We start from the raw sequence: 20,864 nt of genomic DNA, 5'->3' as shown, positions 1-20,864 counted from the left end.
AAAATATTGTCATCACACAGCTAGTTAAAAGCATATTATTTAAGTCTTATCCTTGAGAATTCAGGCAACTTAGCTCTAATTTTTTGTTTGTTTTGTTTGCTGAAAGATGTTGGTCAGGGATACCTTTAAGACCATAGTAAGGATGGTAAAAGTGGTGGTTGGAAAAATTCTTATAAGAAGAATTAAGGCAAAAATAGTACAAATTGGTACTTCATTAGGGTCTATCCAGTCTTTTCTTTCCAACACACACCACATCTACTATTTAATATCGCCCAGGTGCATTATGTTAACACACCAAAGGATTGTATTAACCCACAGCAGAATTTAAAACAAGGCAAAAACCCCCAAACTGCTTCCTCTGATGGAATCCCAGGTAGCATGAACTGATTTCAGCTGTCCCCAAAGTGGACTAACCCTGCCTGCGGTAGCATCTAAGAATTTCCCTAATCACCAGCATTGTATTTTTCCTTTCTTTTCTGTTTTTAACAAAGCTTTATTGACACATAATTAACATACAATAGGATATATACACTTTAAAATACACAGCTTCATAAATTTTGATTTGTGTAGATGTCCGTGAAACCACCACCATGCTCAAAATAACGGTCTGTCAACCCCCAGAGGTTTCCTTTTGCCCCTTTGTAGTTGCTGTCTTCACTCCCATATTCTCAGACAGGCAGCTGCCAATGCTTGTAGCCCTAGAGGTTAGTTTGCATTTTATAAAATTTTACATAAATGGAAAAATACTATATATACTTTTATTTTGGGGGGAGTCTGGCTTCTTTCACTAACAAAATTATTTTGAGATTCATCTATGTTGTGGCATTTGCTAGTGATTCATTGCTTTTTCTTGCAAAGTAATATCCTATTGAAGGGCTATGTCTCAGTTTGATTATCCTTTTTTTTTTTTTTTGAGACAGAATCTTACTTTGTCACCCTCGGTAGAATGCTGTACTATCTTAGCTCACCGCAACCTCAAACTCTTGGGCTCAAGCCATCGTCTTGCCTCAGCCCCCTAAGTTGCTGGAACTACAGGCATACACCACAGTGCCCAGCTACTTTTTTTTTTTAGAGACAAGGTCTTGCTCTTGCTCAGGCTGGTCTCAGAACTTCTGAACTGAAGCGATCCACCTTCCTTGTCCTCCCAGAGTGCTAGGATTACAGGGTGAGCCACCGTACTCAGCTATTCATTAATTTGCTGGTGGACATTTGGGTTACTTAGTTTCGGCCATTGTAAATAAACCTGCTATCTGTGATCTGTAAATGTTTTCCTCCCAGCCTGTGGCTTGTGTTTTTTTTTCTCTTTACAGCATCAATTGAAGAGCAAAAGCTTTAAATTTTGGTAAGGTCTACTTTATCAATTTGTTCTTTAATTGCTTTGAGGGTGTTTTGTCTAGGCCATCTTTGCCTAGTCCAAGTTCAAAGGGTTTTCGCTTGTGTTTCCTTCCACAAGTTTTACAGTTTTAGATCTTACACTTAGGTTTATGACTAATTTTGTTAATTTTTGTGTTTTGGGTGAGGTATGTATTGAAGTTCATGTTTTTCCATGTAAACAACTGATTATTTGAATACCATGTTTTTTTGTCCCCTGAAGTGCTTTGTGCCTTGTCAAAAATTAGTTGTCTGTATACGTGTGTGTGTTTCCCAGCTTCCTGTTCTGTTTCAGTGATCTGTTTGTTTTTGTATTAATGCCACGTTGTCCTGATTATCATAGCTTCACAGTAAGTCCTGATATCAGTAGTGTTAGTTCTCAGACTTTGTTCTTCTTTTTTCAAAGTTGTTTTGGTTATTCTAGGTTCTTTAATTTTAGAATTAATCAGGTTCTAAAAAAAAAAAAAAAAAGTAAAAGTAATGCCTGTTAAGATTTTTATCATAATAGAATACTACATAATTTTAAAACGGCGTGGAAAGGTGGGAATGGAGTTGCTCAAGGGATGGATACAGGATGTCCATAAACTTCGTGTGCAATTTACTGTGTTAAACTACTTTAAATTGCACATGAACTTTATGTCCACCTTGTATTTGATGGAAGAAGTGAGTGACCCAGGTTGGGGAGACTGAGTTCAGGAATAAGTGATTATAAATAGACAAATACTATGTCAGAATAACCTCAGAAAAGCCCCAGGGGGTAGTTGGGTAGGTGGTTCTGGGATCTGCTCAGATAATAACTTCAAGCTGAAATCAGAAGAAACTAGCCACATTTCTTCTGGAAAGAAGAACTGTAGCCGAGAGCTCAGGCTGGGTGTTGGGGGAGTAGAAGAGAGAGACTTGTGGCCAGGGGAGAGGGCCACGAGGCCCAGAAGGGTTGTGATGCTGGGGGTATTTGACAGAGGGTAACATCATGCTTTAAGAATTACTGTGGTGTCTGAGTAACAATGAAGGTCAGTTGTACGGTTGCACTGACGTTGGGTCTAGAACAGTATGTCTCAACTAGGTATGATTTTGCCTCTCAAGGGGACATTTGACAATGTCTAGAGATATTTTTGGTTTTCACAATTATCTGGGGGACCAGGCTTCTCCCACTATCATCTCCTAGGGAGAGGTCAGGGATATTGCTAAATATCCTATAATAGATCGGACAACCCCTTATTCCTTATCCTCAACAAAGAATTGTCTGCACAAAATGTGAACAGTGCTGAAGTTGAAGAAACCTTGGGCTAGAAAGGGAGGACCGGAAAAGAAGGTGAATGAAACTGAGAGCTGATTGGTTGGTGAGCTTTTATGCGTATGAGGGTGTTATCTCTAGGAGAAATACTCTCCTGTGTGGTCACTAGGGAACGCTACCCTGGACAAACAGGGATTAGGCTGTGGGACATGTTTAGAAGATTTCCAAAAGTTGTATCAAATAAAGAGAGTTTAATAAAAGCATAGCTTGACTACAAATAATTGGTGGAAATTTTAAGCATCTGAGTTAGTTAAGAAAATGATTGCTCTGTGGATATGGCTTTATCCATAGATGAGTTTTCTGATCTGTCTACTTCAGATTACAAGTAATAGAAAACCTGACTCAAAGTAACTGGAAAAAAAAAAAAAGTAGCAAAAGAAAACTTGCCAGCTCATGTGACTAGCAAATTCAGGCTTCATACAGAGGTCGAGCTAGAGGTTCAGCGTGGTCACAGTGGATGAAGGTTCTCCTGTACCCAAGCATGCTCCTCAGTGACTGCCAAGGTTAATTATTTTCCCCTTTCTCTCACATCAGGAGAAAAATGTCCTCCTACCATTGTTTGGTATCTCTGTGCTTGGACCCTTTTAAATTAGGTGTCCACCATGGACATGGTCATGTTGACAGCATCACTCTCAATAGATGAAAGCTCTCCAGGGTAGTAGCCACTGGCCACATGTGGCTACTGAGCTCTTTCCGTGCAGCTAGTCCATACTGAGGTACAAAATAAAAAGAATGTGAAATATCTCATTAATAATTCTTCTACTAATTACATGTCAAAATGGTAGTATTTTGGTTATGTTGGATTAGATTAAAAATACTGTTAAAATGACAATCATTTGTTTTTTTTATAAAAAAGTTTTAGGGAGGCACCTGTGGTCAGTGGGTAGGGTGCCGGCCCCATAAGCCAAGGGTGGCAGGTTCGAACCCGGCCCCAGCCAAACTGCAACAAAAAATAGCCCAGGCGTTCTGGAGGGTACCTGTACTCCCAGCTACTAGGGAGGCTGAGATGGGAGAATCCCCTGAGCATGGGAGTTGGAGGTTGCTGTGAGCTGTCACATTACAGCACTCTAAAGTGAGACTCTGTCTCAGGGGGAAAAAAGTTTTAATGTGACTATCATAAAATTTTAAATTATGTAAGTGGCTCTGAATTATATTTCTGGTGGGAAACATGGCTTAAACCATTCAGCAGACCCTGGAAATGGGCTGTAGCTACTTCCACCCAAACTATGTGGAGGAAATACAAATGGGGGCCAGAGATGGAATGGACAGTGGGCAAGTCAACCCTGGGGAGCACTGTGGTGAGACTGGCCTACAAGGGGGACATTTGTTCATTTGCTAAAGATGAATAAAGTCATTAAAGATGAATGTCTGGAAATACTACTGTTTGACTTCCGCTAATAAAAGCTAATAATTTTTAATATGGTTTTGAAAATTACAAAGTTAATATTGTGCTCGTAGTAACTCGTGAAACCCCACAAAGATAAGCCAAGAGAAACTAAATGATCCCAGTTCCTTCCAAGCCCTGACTCCATTCACAACTTCAGCGGCTGGTGTAGCCTGGTCTGTATCTCCCATTCTTTGCGTCCTCCATATCCAGGACTACTTGTCTTAACAAGCACCCACTTTTCAATTTGCTTTTCTCACCTTATCCGTCTTCCAAGTCAATAGATACAGGTTTATCCCATTCGTTTCAATAATTACGTAATATTGTACATTATAGATACACCATATTTCATTGAACCATGTCTCTATTAATGGGTATTGGCGTTGTTTTCAGCACCTCCCTTTCCCCCTGCCCTACAACAAACACTGCAGCAATAAGCATCTTTGTATATATCTCCTTACGTACTGGTCCTTTTCTTCCCATAGGATAGATTCCCAGAAGTGGAATTGCTTGGTCAAACGGTATGTCTGTTTTTAATTTTATCAGATATTACTAGATTACTTTACCCAAAGGAATAGCAAATCACCTTCACACATAAGAGCGCTCATCTTCTAACATTTTCACCAGCACGGATGTCACCACCCTTTTTAATTCTTGTAGATCTGATCTTATCTGATCATTAATTTGCATTTCCTTCACTACCACTGATGTTAAGCATATTTTCATACGTTTATCATCCATCTGAATTTCTTTTTTCTTCATGTCATATTCATTTCCACTGCCCAGTTTTCCATTGGTAGGGTCTTTTTCTTTCTCAGTTTCTAGGAGCTCATGTTTTAGATGTATTAATCCTTTCTTGTACGTGTGTAAATATGTCATTATAATCTTTACCTCTGTTTATGATGTCTATTGCCAAATGAATATTATTAATTATTTAATTGAGTATGTCTGTCTTTTTTTATTGCTTCTGAGTTATGTTTTGCTATTGTCTGTTCCAAGATCGTACAATTATTCTGTTAAATTTTCTTAGTAATTTTTTAAAACATTCAAATCATACTCTAGTTTTAAATTTTATACATGACTATGAAGTAGGGTTCTATCTTCCCCCCCCCCCCGTAGACGGATAACCAGTTACTTAAGTCCTTTGTTTTTTATGGGATTGAATTGTTCCCCTTGTCACATGTAAAGATGCCAATCTATATTTGGGTCTATTTCTGGACTCCTGGTTCTGATTCCTGGCTCTCTGTTTCTGTGCCAACACCCTTGTGTTTTGAATACAGTGGCTTTCTAGTGATTTTTAATTTCTGGTAAGTTCTTCTTCATTTAGCCTTCTTTTCACACTTTTCCTGACTGTTTTAGGGCATTTATTTTTCTGTATTCTGGTTAAATTAAATTTTGAAACTTAAAATTGCATGAGTTTTATGTTATATGTTTTTGATAAGGTAATATAACACAACACAGTAAATAAAAGCAAAAACTTACTATTTCCCAGTATGGGGATCTCTTTACTTGATATCACTAAATAAGAAAAATATTTACTGATAAACGAAGGGTTATTTTTTCTGTCAAATTATTTAGATGTTATTTTATCTCAGTGATAATCATACAATGACTCGAAGATGCAGATCTGAAGATACAGGAAGGACATTTTAATCTATTCAAGAATTGGGTTATTGCATGAAAGCTGAAGTGGTAGGAGTGTTCAGTGACTGTAACTTTATAAATGATTTGCATTTCTCTTTATGTATAAAATTATGAAGTATCCCCATATCTGGATTGGTGGAGAGGTTTGTAAATACAAGGAATTGTAATTGAAGTGGATGATAAACCATGTACTTTAGGACCTTAATGATTTGATTATTTTTAAGCTTAGTATTGAATATTACACGTACCTGGATGTTAGAAATTGCCCCACACTTGAAATTTGGGGTAAAATTGTGTAGTATTTGATATGTTTTTGACAATTCTTAACTTTGAATTTATACTCTTTTAGTATGATATTAGCTTAATTTGTTTACTAACATTCTTACTTGCTTTTTAGAAATTTAGCTGGCAAAGTGCTAAAGTAATAAATACCTTATGTTCTTCTAAAGGCATTTGAGGGCTCGGCGCCCATAGCTAAGTGGTTAGGGCTCCAGCCACGTACACCGGTGCTGGCAGATTCGAACCTTGCCCAGGCCTGCTGAAACAACAAAGACAACTATAAAAACAACAACAGCAACATAGCCGAGAATTGTGGCAAGCGCCTGTAGTTCCAGCTACCTGGGAGGCTGAGTCAAGAGAATCGCTTAAGCCCAGGCGATTAAGGTTGCTGTGATGCGAGGGCACTCTACCGAGGGTGACATAGTGAAACTCTGTCTCAAAAACAAACAAACAAACAAATAAATAAAGGCATTTGAAGTATTAGAGCTAAACAGTAAAACGGAGATGAAAAATAATGGTAATATTAGCTTACAAATGAACAAAAATATAAATATGTGTCTATATTTTACTTATGGAAGTAAAAGATATCCCCAAATATGTTTACTTATGTTTATTTAAGTAGAAAAAACTTTAATTTGTTTTTTAGCCAAAAATCAAATGGTGAAATTAAGGTATTAGAATTATTACTGAATGATATACTTAGATAAAATAATGTTTACAAAGTTGATGTTTCTGCTAATTTCAATGGTAGTGTAATTTAAATAAACAGATCGGTTTATTTAAATGGCCCTTTTTTGCATGTGTATAAATCCTTAAGATGCTACTTTAGGAAAGGGGAGCAATTAAATTATTCACATCAAGACCAAAAACGACAGTGAACTTAGAGATAAATTACAGCCTTCTGTATGAACTTATCATCTTTACTATATCAAAGTCAAATAGTTTTTTCTGCTTCTAGAAAAGATGAATGATCACCTCCTGGTTTCCTTCTAGTACTTGTGTGGAACCACCTCATAGACACTTCGTATATCCTGATTTTGGTCTCTAATATTATTCTCCACCAAAGGGCATCAGGGACACTTGTAGAGTGTAACTGATACCATGACTGGGATAAGCAGAATTTTGTTGGTTTGGGCACATATTTTTGCTTGTGAGCAAGGTCACGTTCAACAACGTGGGGAGGTTGAGCTGTAAAGGACAGATGAACCAAATCGAAGGAACTTCTGCTGGCCAACGATGAAAATGTAAGCAGCAAAGAGGAAATAGCAATTACAAGTCGATTGTGATATATTCAAAGGTGACAAATATTCAAACTGGGCTATATTAGAGACATATTGTGTTTTTTCTAATGTTTCCAAATCAGCTGTATTTTGATTGACTGTGTTTCTAGCACTCTGGTTTTAATCATTAAAATTGATAGTTGATAAACATAAAAAGATATAATTAGAGTGTATTTCAAACATAATTATATGGGTATAGCTGTGTTAATTCCACATTGTTAAACTTGTTTACAGGTAGGATCCCAGAAATTTAAAACCACAGTAAGAATCAATAAATAATAGGTGTCATCAGAGTAACAATAATAAAGGACGGTTTCTTTGATGATACTGTCAAGTGTTTGCCTTCAATTTGTTCCAGGGCTGCCCAATTCCTAAAGACACTGCAAGATAGAAGTGTTTAAATTAAGCTAGAAAACTTCTCTTCTTTTGTAAAACAAATGAAACTTAAACGTCAGCAAGGTGAGGTCAGAGTGACTCTGGGAGTCTGCAGGCAAAACTGTGGCTGTGGGGTTAATTTTATTATTGAAGCTGGAAAAAACCCATAGTTCCTGTAGTGGACCTAGATGCCCAAAATATCATAGAAAGCACTAGAGTAAGAAAAGTCATGTTCACAGGACTTAAGGAACAGGGGATGCCCTAAAACTACAACTTTCGCGGAAAAATCATGTATGTTCATCTAAGTGAATCAACTAAGCTTATCCCAAAGCCCCCAAGTCTAAAAATACACGGTAAGTGAGTATTCTGCCCTGACCAGAAAACAGTGATTTTCCTCCAAAAACAAGTCAGGTCTTCTGTTATGAGCAGTATGCCCTAGGGTGTCATTCATTAGGTATCATATAACCCAATGAGGGAGATTCGAGCCCGCTGTAGTTTGTAGACATTCTTAATCTACATCAATCTGGAATGAAACAACCTTTTGTGATGTTGTACTTTAAAAAAAAAATGAAAAATGTTGCAGCTAAAAATTAAAACGCAAAACAAATATTTGATACATATTAGTGATCTATTTCAGTCTTGTAAAGGTTTCCTACTGGTGGCCAGGCTAAAATGTAACTCCATTTGACATTGTTCTAATTAAATACTGTTGTTCTTATTAAAATGTTACTCTTATTAAACATTACTTTTGTAATATTTTCTCAAAATGAAATGCCACCAGGCTGCCATCTTCATTGTGCCTTAGTAGTTCACTACTAAAATGTGTTAAAGTCTCTTACACAAGGAAGTGGCAAGATATTGAAGCAACAGTTCCAGCGCCAGCACGAGACTTCCACGTTGCTTATGTTTTAAATGGCTCTGTCTGTGGTAAAGTGTAGCATCCCCATAGAAGATGTCATTCTTTTGGAGTAAGGGCACGCCCTGTCCCTGGGCTTGCTGTAGAAACTATAAATCATTTATAATTGTGACCTGAGTGCTTGTCTTTCCTGCCATCAGATCTTCTTGCCATTAAGAAATGAATTGAGACCTCTCTATTTATTGGGATGAAGCCATTGGGTCAGTAGTCAGTGACCCTTATTCTCTGTGCCTTAAAGAGAAACAGCAGCCTTTTTTCCTGTGAAACCTATTGTGATCTGGCAGCTACATTTAACTTCTAGTTTAAGTCAGGTCAAAAGACTACCTCTTAAAATGACACATTAAATTTGGCCCCTGGTTATTAATCTCCACAATATTTTTATACACCTACATGTTTATAGTCAGTCTCATTTTAGTTTTCTGCTGCTTTTTCTGCTAAAAATTGACAAATTCATATTCTAATGAATGAAGTAACTACCCGCAAAAGAAAAAAAATACTATCAGTCCCTTCTTGGATTGCATTGTTAAGGCCAGCTTACTATCTCTTAGAAAGGGATAGGACTATTGAAATGTCTGAATAGAATACATCAAAAGTGAACCCTGTCAAAGCACCAGAAAAGAAAGGTATTTTAAATATAATTGCAGTTGAATTCAGTGGTGGAAAAAAAAACAACAAAGCATTTTTACTTAATGCCATCCCGAGGTGTGGAACATTTTGTAAGAATGAGTAGAATATTCACCGGAAGGAGGGCGCCTCAGCATTCTCCAATTTGGGGTGGTGCCTCAGCATTCTCCAGTTTGGGATGGTGCACTCCCCAACCTCCGATTTATCTGACCAGGTCTCCACCATATCTCTTAAGGCCCCTTCATTTTCATCTTCTCAGGCATCCAGCCGAGGAGCAGAAGATCACGTTCGTGGGGACACTGACTGAACAAATATTTTCTTTTACGTGGCACTTTCAGAAGAATACTTTTATCTCCTAGATGGCCAGACTCCTTGGAGGCCTGAACAATGAAAAATCTGAGCAAGCTATTTCAGTACCAGAATCCTGAGCGCTTAGCATGCTTTGAAGTGGATTGCTCCCCATTGTGGGGCCCCAGTAAAATGGGAGGGTTTCATAGACTTTGCCTTAACATTAGCAAAGCCACGTGGCTTTGTGAAATGAACCCCAAAGCAGGGGAACTGATTAAAAGAAATGGCACATAGTTAAGGGTTTTGTACCCAGTGTGAGTCTAGCATTGAGAATTACTCTCTTGGGGTATGATAGTGTTGGGAAATCTCACTCTCCCATCTTCAGGGCTCAGCCAAAGACAATCAAGAAAGGTGTTGGTCACAGGAGCCTTTAAAGTGAAGGCTGAAAAGATATCTCTAGCCAGCCATGGAGAGAACTGCCTTGGAAGGAAATAATGAAACTGGCCAGTGAGGGAGGAGCTTTAAGAGTTGTAGACGGTACTTTCTAAGTTATGGCTTCCATAAAGTCGTCTTCTCCTTTTTGGCTTTTTATTGTGGTCCTGGATCTGCAACGTCCTGAAAACCTAACGGTTCTGATCTCAGACCTCAAGATGACAAAACTCGCTTCTCTCCGTAGTGTTAGTGGCCCTGTTGTGGAAGCCAGAACTCTTTTTGATTGCTGCTGTAGAAATCATTCTGCATGTGTTTGTAACTCTGCACACTGACCTTGACCTAAGAACACAGTCATTTATTTCAAGTTGTTTAGTGGGGGAATTGATGAAACTCGGCCTTGTAGGTAGAGGAATTCAGATATGTGACAAATTGTTCTTTGGCTTCCTAACCTACCATTCGATTATGGGGGAATGGGGTTCAGAGCAGAAGGAAGAAAAAGCTCATTTTAAGATAAGCTTTAAAATCCTATCATAAAAGAGTTAGCAGGGGGTGGGGCCTTGGTATGTGTCACACTTTATGGGGGAAAGACATGATTGCAAGAGGGACTTTACCTAACAATTGCAATCAGTGTAACCTGGCTTATTGTACCCTCAATGAATCCCCAACAATAAAAAAAAAAAAAGAGTTAGCTGCGTCCGGGTTGTTTTTTTTTTTCCCTACTGTCAGGACATCCTTTAGTCCTACAATGAATGGTGTATGATAGGGTTTTAGAAATCAAACCACCTTGCTGTTCCATTTTCTCTCTGTTTCCATCTGTTCCCCCTGACTCATCAGTAGGGCTGATCTTCTTGCCGAGTAGGCATGGCAGAGGGCCTGGCACCTGTGTGTTCGATTGAAATAGCTCATTCCAGAAGAGTTTGTTCATTTTGACCTTTCTGAACTTCTGTGGATCTTTTCAAAGAGGAAAGTAGTTCTAACCTGGAGGCATTTCCCAGAATTGTTTTGGAAAATAAGCTGAAATGTGTATCCCTATTATTTATGGTCTATCTTTTGAGTGATAATGTAGAATTTATAATATTTGAGTAAGTTAGTGCTAATTGGTCTTCATAGAAAAAATTTAAGTAACATTTCTATTAATTATGCAGGTGATCATTGTAGAAAAACTAGAAAACACAGGTGGAGAAAAATGCACTCAGAATCACCCTAAACCTCGTTGCTTGGGGAAAAGACAGTTTTCTGCTTTTGCTTCTTTTGATGTACTTTAGATCCTGGAAGTGTCACAGTCTCAGTCTTTAAGAAATGGGGTGATATTGTATTTTACTGTGAAAATTCTTAGCTCATAAATATTAAGTGTTTTCACCCATAATCTAATTATATGGAGTAGTATCCATAAACTATTTTTTAGATTATTTTTTTAAATGTTATTTTTGGTGATGACGTTTTTTTCCCAGATGGGTAGTACTTTGTGAAACTGAACAATTGCATATGAGTTGAGTGTCCTGCTTGTTCATAAGATTTACTTCATTTTTGGACATAACAGCTAAGAGAGCGTGGTAGACTGTTTCTGACAGTCACATGTAGTTGTTCAGGATACCGAGGCATTTCCTTACTTTCAATAATTCATTTTATGAGATTCCAAATGGTAGAATTTCTCCTTTAGCTCCTGGTGATACTTGTTTAGGTTTAGGAAAGCTTTTACATTTTATGTGCAGGGAATCACTCTGAACAACACATTTTAGTAGGTTCCAACAGTCAACAAAAATGCTATATTCATTGAGGGAATAGAACAGATTTCGTTTTGCTTTAACACTTGGGGCTTTGTAATATTTCCCCAGAAACCAGTATCGCTGCGATTCTGAGCCAGATTGTGGTTGGTAGTGATTTATGATCATGCAGGGTTTCCCAGAGTTCCTCAGGATGTGTCACTAGTGTAAGTTTGTACGTACGGTCCTGGTGGAGTCAACTCTACTCTCTAAGGGTGAGGAGGTTTTCTTTCTGTTATATCCTTTGTACCTAGAACTCTGCCTGGCATATAACCATAAATATTTGTAGAATATTGTTTTGTTACCAGTTAGGACTCTTGTAGACTAATTAATTAATTGATTAAGCAAGTAATTATTGAATTCCTACCTTAACTTGTTGAGACTTTTATTAAGAACATGCACTTATGGCTTGGTGCCTGTAGCTCAGCAGCTAGGGCACCAGCCACATACACCAGAGCTGGTGGGTTTAAACCCAGCCCAAGCCTGCCAAACAATAATAACAACTACAACAAAAAAATAGCCGGGTGTTGTGGTGGGTGCCTATAGTTCCAGCTACTTGGGGGAGCTGTGATGCCACGGCACTCTATCAAGGGCGACATAGTGAGACTCTGTCTCAAAAAAAAAAACAAAAAAAAAACATACTCCAAATATAATGGTAAGTGTCGAGTCCTCCACTTAATGATCTTCCACTCTGGTACAATTTTATTTTTTGCATTTAAGTCTTTTATGAGAACAGATAATAGTGGTGGATTCATTATTGATTGTTTTTTCAGTTCTCTATATAAAGGAGTGTAATTTAATATCCTACATTCTAACTTCTCCCAATCCCCCCTTTTTTTTGTTCAAGGACGATATTTAGGATAGGTGATGTGGGCTTCCATTTATTGGTATGAGTAAAGGACTGCCAGAAATAGATGTCTATGCAAAGGCCCTTGGTCTGGCTTGTATTCCCTATATCACAGCCTTAATGGTGGTGGTAACACCGGTGAGAACTGGATATAAGTTGATAGGAGTAAAATAAAGCTATTTTCAGTTATTACTCTCATGGTCCAAATAACTTGATCTGGTAGTTATTCTTTTGTTATCAAAGGAAAGAAAAAAAAAGAAATAGTTTTTAAAAAATGGAACTGATGGGGAGGTGGGCAAGACGCATCATTTCAGATGGGTAGTCTTTGTAACTGAACGTATAAAAATATACCTGAGAGTAATAAACACCTGATTCATGTCAGTGGTTTCATCTGGGGGAGGGAGGGAACTGAGATCAGGGAGGGCTGCCAGGCATTCAGCTGTGTTTATGTATGATTTATCAAGGTGTGTGGATATGCACGGAAGTGAGATTTCCTCCAGTTCACTTTCATTATTAAAGGGTTTAGCTTTCTTCAGCCTTTTCAGCCTCTGCCATTTCCACTGTCTTCCTGATGGATCCTGTGGTGATGGCCAGAAGAAGGAAAGGAAGAAGAGAGGGATGTTATGAAAGTAGAGAATTATATGAAAGAGACCCCTAGAATGTACTGAGACAGTTGAACTTGTTGAGTCGTCGGAAGTAACGATCGCAGTACTTCCTGCTGCGTAACTGTTACATCCGGCTGCATCTTCTTTACTCAGGTGGTTCTGTTTCTACGTAAACCTCTGGCAGTTACATACCTGGTGGCCACACAGTGGCCCAGACTTCAGCAGCGTCTGACTCCCGGTTGTCTTGGTCATGTGAACCTTGTCTGGACTGAAGCCCCGTTGTGCCCCTCACTCTCAGCCTGAAGGTGAATATCCCTGGACGCAGCCAGGCTGGAACCCTAGTGTGGAAATGATGGTAGCTGAAGGGGTGTGAGAAATGACTTCAGGCAGAGAGGCTCACATAAGGGTGTGCGAAAGGAAGCACCATGCTGGGCCCAGGAAGGTGGGCGAGGTTGCTCCATCCACCCTGGGTGTTAGTCTGCTGGGACTGCCAGAACTAAGTACCGCAGGCTGGATGGCTTAAACAACAGAGATTTATGTGCCCTGTTCTGGAGGCTGGGGGTCTGAGATGGTGGTGTGGGCAGGCTTCTGATTTTGAGGATTTGGGGGGAGAGTCTGCTCCAGGCCTGGTGCTCAGCTCCTGCTGATCTGTGGCCTGTGGCTTAGAGAAGCTTCACCTCCACCTTTTCCTTTATCTTAAAATTAGCATTTCTCCTTCTGTATGTCTGTCTTATCTAAATTCCCCCTTTTTGTAAGGGCACTGTCCTACTGAGTTAGGACCCACTCTAAGGACTCCATCTTCTTTTTTTTTTTTTTTTTTTTAATTTTGTTCTTGAGACAGAGTCTTCCTATGTTGCCCAGGCTAGAGTGCCATAGCATCAGCCTAGCTCACAGCAACCTCAAACTCCTGGTTGAAGTTCAAGTGATCCTCCTGCCTCAGCCTCCCGAGGAGCTGGAACTATGGGTGTCCTGTTATTTTTTCTACTTTAGTACAGACTGGGTCTCAATCTTGCTCAGGCTGGTCTTGAACTCCTGAATTCAAGTGATCCACCTGTCTCAGCCTCCCAGAGTGCTAGGATTACAGGTGTGAACCACCACGCCCAGCCTAATGACTCCATCTTAACTTGATCATCTGCAAAGACCCAATTTCTAAGTAAGGTCGAATTTAAAAGGACGAAGGACTAGGATTTCAAGTTTTGGGACACAATTCAATCCATAATACACCCCTGTTCTCATCTCCACTGCTCACGTCTGGAAGGCAGACCCTCCCCCCCCTTCAGCAGGCATGTCCCAGCTCGAACATGTTGTGGTTGTGGAATGTCCCTTTTCCTAATAAATTCTTTGGGATGAGCTCTGTTGCCCTACTGAAAGAGCATGAAAGGACTGTGGAAAAACATAGAGCTTGTGAGGAGCAGACAGTTGAGAGGTGCATCTGCCAGTGGTCAAAGCGTGGAGGAAGTGTTTTTACTGCCTTCTGTCCAGGCCCTTCACTGCACCTCATTAGAGCAGAGACTAATCTATAGAAATCCAATTGATTCCACTGTAGATGATGGCAGATGAATACTATTTCTGCTATGTTATCAGTTAAATAGGACTTTGTGAGCAAGCCTGGATACCTCTCCTCCGTTTATAACACTGTTTCTCCAAGAATGTGGTCTGGTTTCTTACACTTACAGACATGACTTCAGAGCAGCCTTGTGTGATGTGAAGACAAACTGGGGAAGTGGAGTTAGCCAGGACTGGAGGTCATGACGACACGAACTCCTCTCCTCTGTTGGGTGCTTTGTGAAAGACTCAGAAGGATGCTGACCATGTGCGCTCTGTCTACGCGAGGCCATCGCCCCACTCGGCAGTGGTGTGTTTTTGTGAAGGAGTCTGTACCTGTAGGTGCTTCAGGGATTCCCTTGAGGTGAAAGAGACTGTACTCTGATCCAGAACCACAACCAGCTGAGTGACCTGCAGCCTCTGCTGTATACCCAGTGTCTGTGTGCATAGCTGGTTTCTTCAAAGACACAGAACCAGTGAGGGATGGATGGATGGGAGGGGATTTATTAGGGAAATCGATGCATGTAATTATGGAGGCTGAGAAGTCCCACAGTAGGCACCTGCACAGGGGAGACCGTTGGATGCCAGTAACGTGCCTTGGTCTAGGCCCCGAAGGCCTCAACCAGGGAAGCCGATGGTATAATTCTCATCTGAGGCCAAAGCCTGAGAACCCAGGGTGGCTGATGCAAGTCCTAAAGTCCAAAGGCCTGAGATCCTGGAGTTCTGATGTCCAAGGTCAAGAGAAGATCAGTGCCCAACTCTAGGAAAGAGAGTGGAGAAATCTTTCCTCTGCCTTTTTTGTTCTGTTTGTGCTCCCACTGCTGGCTGGTGCCCACCACACTGAGAGCAGATCTTCCACACCGAGTCCACCGGCTCACATGCCAATTTCTCCTGGAAACATCCTGCAGACACACCCGGAACCTGTTCTCTAGGTGTTCCTTAATTCAGTAATATTGGCACCAAACATTAACTATTAAACCATGCTTCCCCTTTGCCTTAATGATAAAACTTTTTATCAAAAATCAGGATGGTGGCCGGCGCCTGTGGCTCAGCAGGTGGGGCGCTGGCCCCATATGCCGAGGGTGGCGGGTTCGGACCCAGCCCTGGCCAAACTGCAACAACAACAAAAAAAATAGCCGGGCATTGTGGCAGACGCCTATAGTCCCAGCTGCTCGGGAAGCTGAGGCAAGAGAATCACATAAGCCCAAGAGCTGGAGGTTGCTGTGAGCCGTGTGACGCCACGGCACTCTATTGAGGGCAGTAAAGTGAGACTCTGCCTCTACAAAAAAAAAAAATCAGGGTGGTGATGTGTTAAGTTACAAGACTTTCTCTTGGCTGGGTACAGAGGCTCATGCCTGTAATCCTAGCACTCTGGGAGGCTGAGGCTGGCGGATTGCTTGAGCTCTTGAGTTTGAGACAAGCTTGAGCAAAAGTGAGACCCTGTCGCTACTAAAATTAGAAAAACTGTGGCAAAAGGATTGCTTGAGCCTGAGAGTTGGAGGTTGCTGTAAGCTATGACACTACAGTACTCTACTCAGGGCAACAGCTTGAGACTCTTTCTCAAAAGAAAGAAGACACTCTCTCTTTCTAAATATATATAGTGTATACACACACACACACACACATATACACGGTGGCCGTAAAGTTCGTGTACCATTTTAAATCGCATGCGAACTTTATGGCCACCCTGTATATACATATATACACGTGTACATATGTCTATATGTACACGTACATATGCATGTATATATACATATTTACACATGTTCATATGTACACACGTCTGTATGTGTGTGTATGTATACCAGCTCCCCTCTTTCCCATAGACACAGCAGTTGTGATACTACATTCTGGCTGATGAGATATAAGCAGAAGTTGTTCAAGGGATCGACAGCTTGCTGGTGGGAATCTTTCTCGTTTTTCCTTCTTTGTCCTTGCTGTGTCGAATGTATTTCTGTTGGCCGGGGCTGCAGCAGCATGTTCTTCCACGAAGTGAACATGAATGGAGACTGGACCTCCTAGGGAAGAAGAGACTGAGAGGTAGAAGGAGCTCGAGTCTGAGGATTTGGTAGCCCAGCTTCTGAATCTCTTTGATATAAGAAAGCAGTAAGCTAGGGCGGCCCCTGTGGCTCAGTGAGTAGGGCACCGGCCCCATATACTGAGGGTGACGGGTTCAAGCCCAGCCCCGGCCAAACTGCAACAAAGAAATAGCCGGGCGTTGTGGCAGGCGCCTGTAGTCCCAGCTGCTCGGGAGGCTGAGGCAAGAGAATTGCCTAAGCCCAGGAGTTGGAGGTTACTGTGAGCTGTGAGACGCCATGGCACTCTACCGAGGGCCATAAAATGAGACTCTGTCTCTACAAAAAAAAAAAAAGAAAGAAAAGAAAGAAAGCAGTAAGCTGTTGGGCTTAAGTCACTTATTTGGGTTACCATTTATCTGCATAACCCATGCAGATACCCTTCCACAGGAGCCCCAGTCACTGACCTGTGGAGGATGGTTTATTGAAAAGGAAAGGCTGGTCCAAGGGGAATGGAGAATTTCTTCCTAAGACCTGGCGAGGAACTGGTCTGCTGTGTCCCATGTGTGTTTTCCCCAAGGCGTCTTTTAATGTGAGCTGGAAGAGAAGACTCTAAACCTGTCTCTTTGAACTACTCCCTTATTTCATCAAAACTCTACTTTTTTTTTTTTTTTTTTTTTTATTGTTGGGGATTCATTGAGGGTACAATAAGCCAGGTTACACTGATTGCAATTGTTAGGTAAAGTCCCTCTTGCAATCATGTCTTGCCCCCATAAAGTGTGACACACACCAAGGCCCCACCCACCTCCCTCCTTCCCTCTTTCTGTTTCCCCACCCATCACCATAATTGTCATTAATTGTCCTCATATCAAAATTGAGTACATAGGATTCATGCTTCTCCATTCTTGTGATGCTTTACTAAGAATAATGTCTTCCACGTCCATCCAGGTTAATACGGAGGATGTAAAGTCTCCATTCTTTTTAATGGCTGAATAGTATTCCATGGTATACATATACCACAGCTTGTTAATCCATTCCTGGGTTGGTGGGCATTTAGGCTGTTTCCACATTTTGGCAATTGTAAATTGAGCTGCAATAAACAGTCTAGTACAAGTGTCCTTATGATAAAAGGATTTCTTTCCTTCTGGGTAGATGCCCAGTAATGGGATTGCAGGATCAAATGAGAGGTCTAGCTTGAGTGCTTTGAGGTTTCTCCATACTTCCTTCCAGAAAGGTTGTACTAGTTTACAGTCCCACCAGTAGTGTAAAAGTGTTCCCTTCTCTCCACATCCACGCCAGCATCTGCAGTTTTGAGATTTTGTGATGTGGGCCATTCTCACTGGGGTTAGATGATATCTCAGGGTTGTTTTGATTTGCATTTCTCTAATATATAGAGATGATGAACATTTTTTCATGTGTTTGTTAGCCATTCGTCTGTCGTCTTTAGAGAAAGTTCTATTCATGTCTCTTGCCCATTGATATAAGGGATTGTTGGCTTTTTTCATGTGGATTAATTTGAGTTCTCTACAGATCCTAGTTATCAAGCTTTTGTCTGATTGAAAATATGCAAATATCCTTTCCCATTGTGTAGGTTGTCTTTTTGCTTTGGTTATTGTCTCCTTAGCTGTACAGAAGCTTTTCAGTTTAATGAAGTCCCATTTGTTTATTTTTGTTGTTGTTGCAATTGCCCTGGCAGTCTTCTTCATGAAGTCTTTCCCCAGGCCAATATCTTCCAGTGTTTTTCCTATGCTTTCTTTGAGGATTTTTATTGTTTCATGCCTTAAGTTTAAGTCCTTTATCCATCTTGAATCAATTTTTGTGAGTGGGGAAAGGTGTGGGTCCAGTTTCAGTCTTTCACATGTAGACATCCAGTTCTCCCAACACCATTTATTGAATAGGGAGTCTTTCCCCCAAGGTATGTTCTTGTTTGGTTTATCAAAGATTAGGTGGTTGTAAAATGTTAGTTTCATTTCTTGGTTTTCAATTCGATTCCAAGTGTCTATGTCTCTGTTTTTGTGCCAGTACCATGCTGTCTTGAGCACTATGGCTTTGTAGTACAGACTAAAATCTGGTATGCTGATGCCCCCAGCTTTATTTTTGTTACAGAGAACTGCCTTAGCTATACGGGGTTTTTTCCGGTTCCATACAAAACACAGAATCATTTTTTCCAAATCTTGAAAGTACGATGTTGGTATTTTGATAGGAATGGTATTGAATAGGTAGATTGCTTTGGGAAGTATAGACATTTTAACAATGTTGATTCTTCCCATCCATGAGCATGGTATGTTCTTCCATTTGTTAATACGCTCTGCTATTTCCTTGCTGAGGATTTCATAGTTTTCTTTATAGAGGTCCTTCACCTCCTTCGTTAGGTATATTCCTAGGTATTTCATTTTCTTTGAGACTATGGTGAAGGGAGTTGTGTCCTTAATTAGCTTCTCATCTTGACTGTTATTGGTGTACACAAAGGCTACTGACTTGTGGACATTGATTTTATATCCTGAAACATTACTGTATTTTTTGATGACTTCTAGGAGTCTTGTGGTTGAGTCTTTGGGGTTCTCTAAGTATAAGATCATGTCGTCAGCAAAGAGGGAGAGTTTGACCTCCTCTGCTCCCATTTGGATTCCCTTGATTTCCTTGTCTTGCCTAATTGTATTGGCTAGAACTTCCAGCACTACGTTGAATAGTAAAGGTGACAGAGGACAACCTTGTCTGGTTCCAGTTCTAAGAGGAAAAGCTTTCAGTTTTACTCCATTCAGTAAAATATTGGCTGTGGGTTTGTCATAGATAGCTTCAATCAGTTTTAGAAATGTGCCACCTATGCCTATACTCTTCAGTGTTCTAATTAGAAAAGTATGCTGGATTTTATCAAATGCTTTTTCTGCATCTATTGAGAGGATCATGTGATCTTTATTTTTGCCTCTGTTAATATGGTGGATAACGTTTATAGACTTGCGTATGTTAAACCAGCCTTGCATCCCTGGGATGAAGCCTACTTGATCATGACGAATGACTTTTTTGATGATAAGCTGTAATCTATTGGCTAGGATTTTGTTGAGAATTTTTTGCGTCTATGTTCATGAGTGAGATTGGTCTGAAATTCTCCTTTTTGTTTGGGTCTTTTCCTGGTTTTGGTATCAGGGTGATGTTTGCTTCATAGAATGTGTTGGGGAAGATTCCTTCTTCTTAATACCATGGATCAGTGGTTCTGAACCTTCCTAATGATGTGAACGTTTAATACAGTCCAAAGGGGTCTCGACCCACAGGTTGAGAGCCGCTGCCATAGATGGTTTTGGGGGCTCACCGTTTTCTGCCAGTTAATATTTAGTTCAGCGGCAGCAGCATTTTGGCAGTAAAACACTGTTTAGAGCACTTTATCACTTTTTACTGTTTTTCACAGAAAGTAGATAGAAAACAGAAGAATGTGCTGATACCAGTTAAGAAATGTAGTTTCCATAAACTTAATACAGCTGACGCTAGGGCCAAATTATTTGGCTTTCCAAAACGCACTAACTTTAGCTTCAATCAGGCATTCCTTGTAGTTAGGGTAATGGTGTGTGTGAATGAAAAGAACAGAATTAAAGGATATAGACGGATTGGCAGTTTATCAAAGAGGACTGTAAGTGAGGAATAATTAGAAAAAATTCCCTGACAATATATATTTGACTCTTTGGCATGTTTTCCAGAATGCACAAAGCAGGAGTGTAGAGAACTGCCTTTATACAGTTCTATCTGGGTTCACTGTCTTTTCACAACTGAAGAATTTTCCGGTATCATGTAGGTCAGCGGTTCTCAACCTGTCGCGACCCACAGGAACTGAATTAAAGGGTTGCGGCATTAGGAAGGTTGAGAAGCACTGTGGCTTGGGGGTAAACAAGGATGGGCAAGTCTGTGTTGGGATTGCACAGTGGTGATGTGTGTGGTAGGAGAAGCAGAGAGGTACAGAAGCGCCGTGGCAGTGCTGCGGCTGTAGACGCGGTCTGGTGGAGGGTCGGCTCAGGTTAGGCTGAGTCTCAGGCTTCTTTATATCTCTGGAATCATGTATGTTTCTCTGCATCTTTGGATTCGCAGCCAACCCCTAGAGAGGAACATTTTCACAGAGAACCACATTTAGAGGAAACATAGCTTCTCAGAACTTGATTTTATCGATAATAAGGCGATGTCGGTTTCTAAATGTCTTTTTCAGAGTCACAGTGATG

General features: G+C 40.4%; 1 protein-coding gene across 2 annotated transcripts in view; it reads left to right on the top strand.

Moving 5' to 3' along the window:
• MAST4 (microtubule associated serine/threonine kinase family member 4) overlaps positions 1–20,864 on the top strand; it is a 442,299-nt gene that overhangs the window by 170,598 nt on the left and 250,837 nt on the right. Inside the window, exon 5 of one of the 2 annotated variants that reach the window (XM_053589491.1) lies at positions 4,535–4,570. The exons of the other annotated variant lie outside the window; for it this stretch is intronic. Coding sequence (XP_053445466.1) covers positions 4,535–4,570 — 36 coding nt within the window. The remainder of the gene's footprint in view (positions 1–4,534; positions 4,571–20,864) is intronic. 2 annotated transcript variants of the gene reach the window in all.

Source organism: Nycticebus coucang, chromosome 1 (genome assembly GCF_027406575.1).
Source record: "Nycticebus coucang isolate mNycCou1 chromosome 1, mNycCou1.pri, whole genome shotgun sequence".
Taxonomy (NCBI): domain Eukaryota; kingdom Metazoa; phylum Chordata; class Mammalia; order Primates; family Lorisidae; genus Nycticebus; species Nycticebus coucang.
The sequence above is the reverse complement of the archived record's forward strand: the minus strand, read 5'-3'. Positions and strand labels throughout refer to the sequence as shown.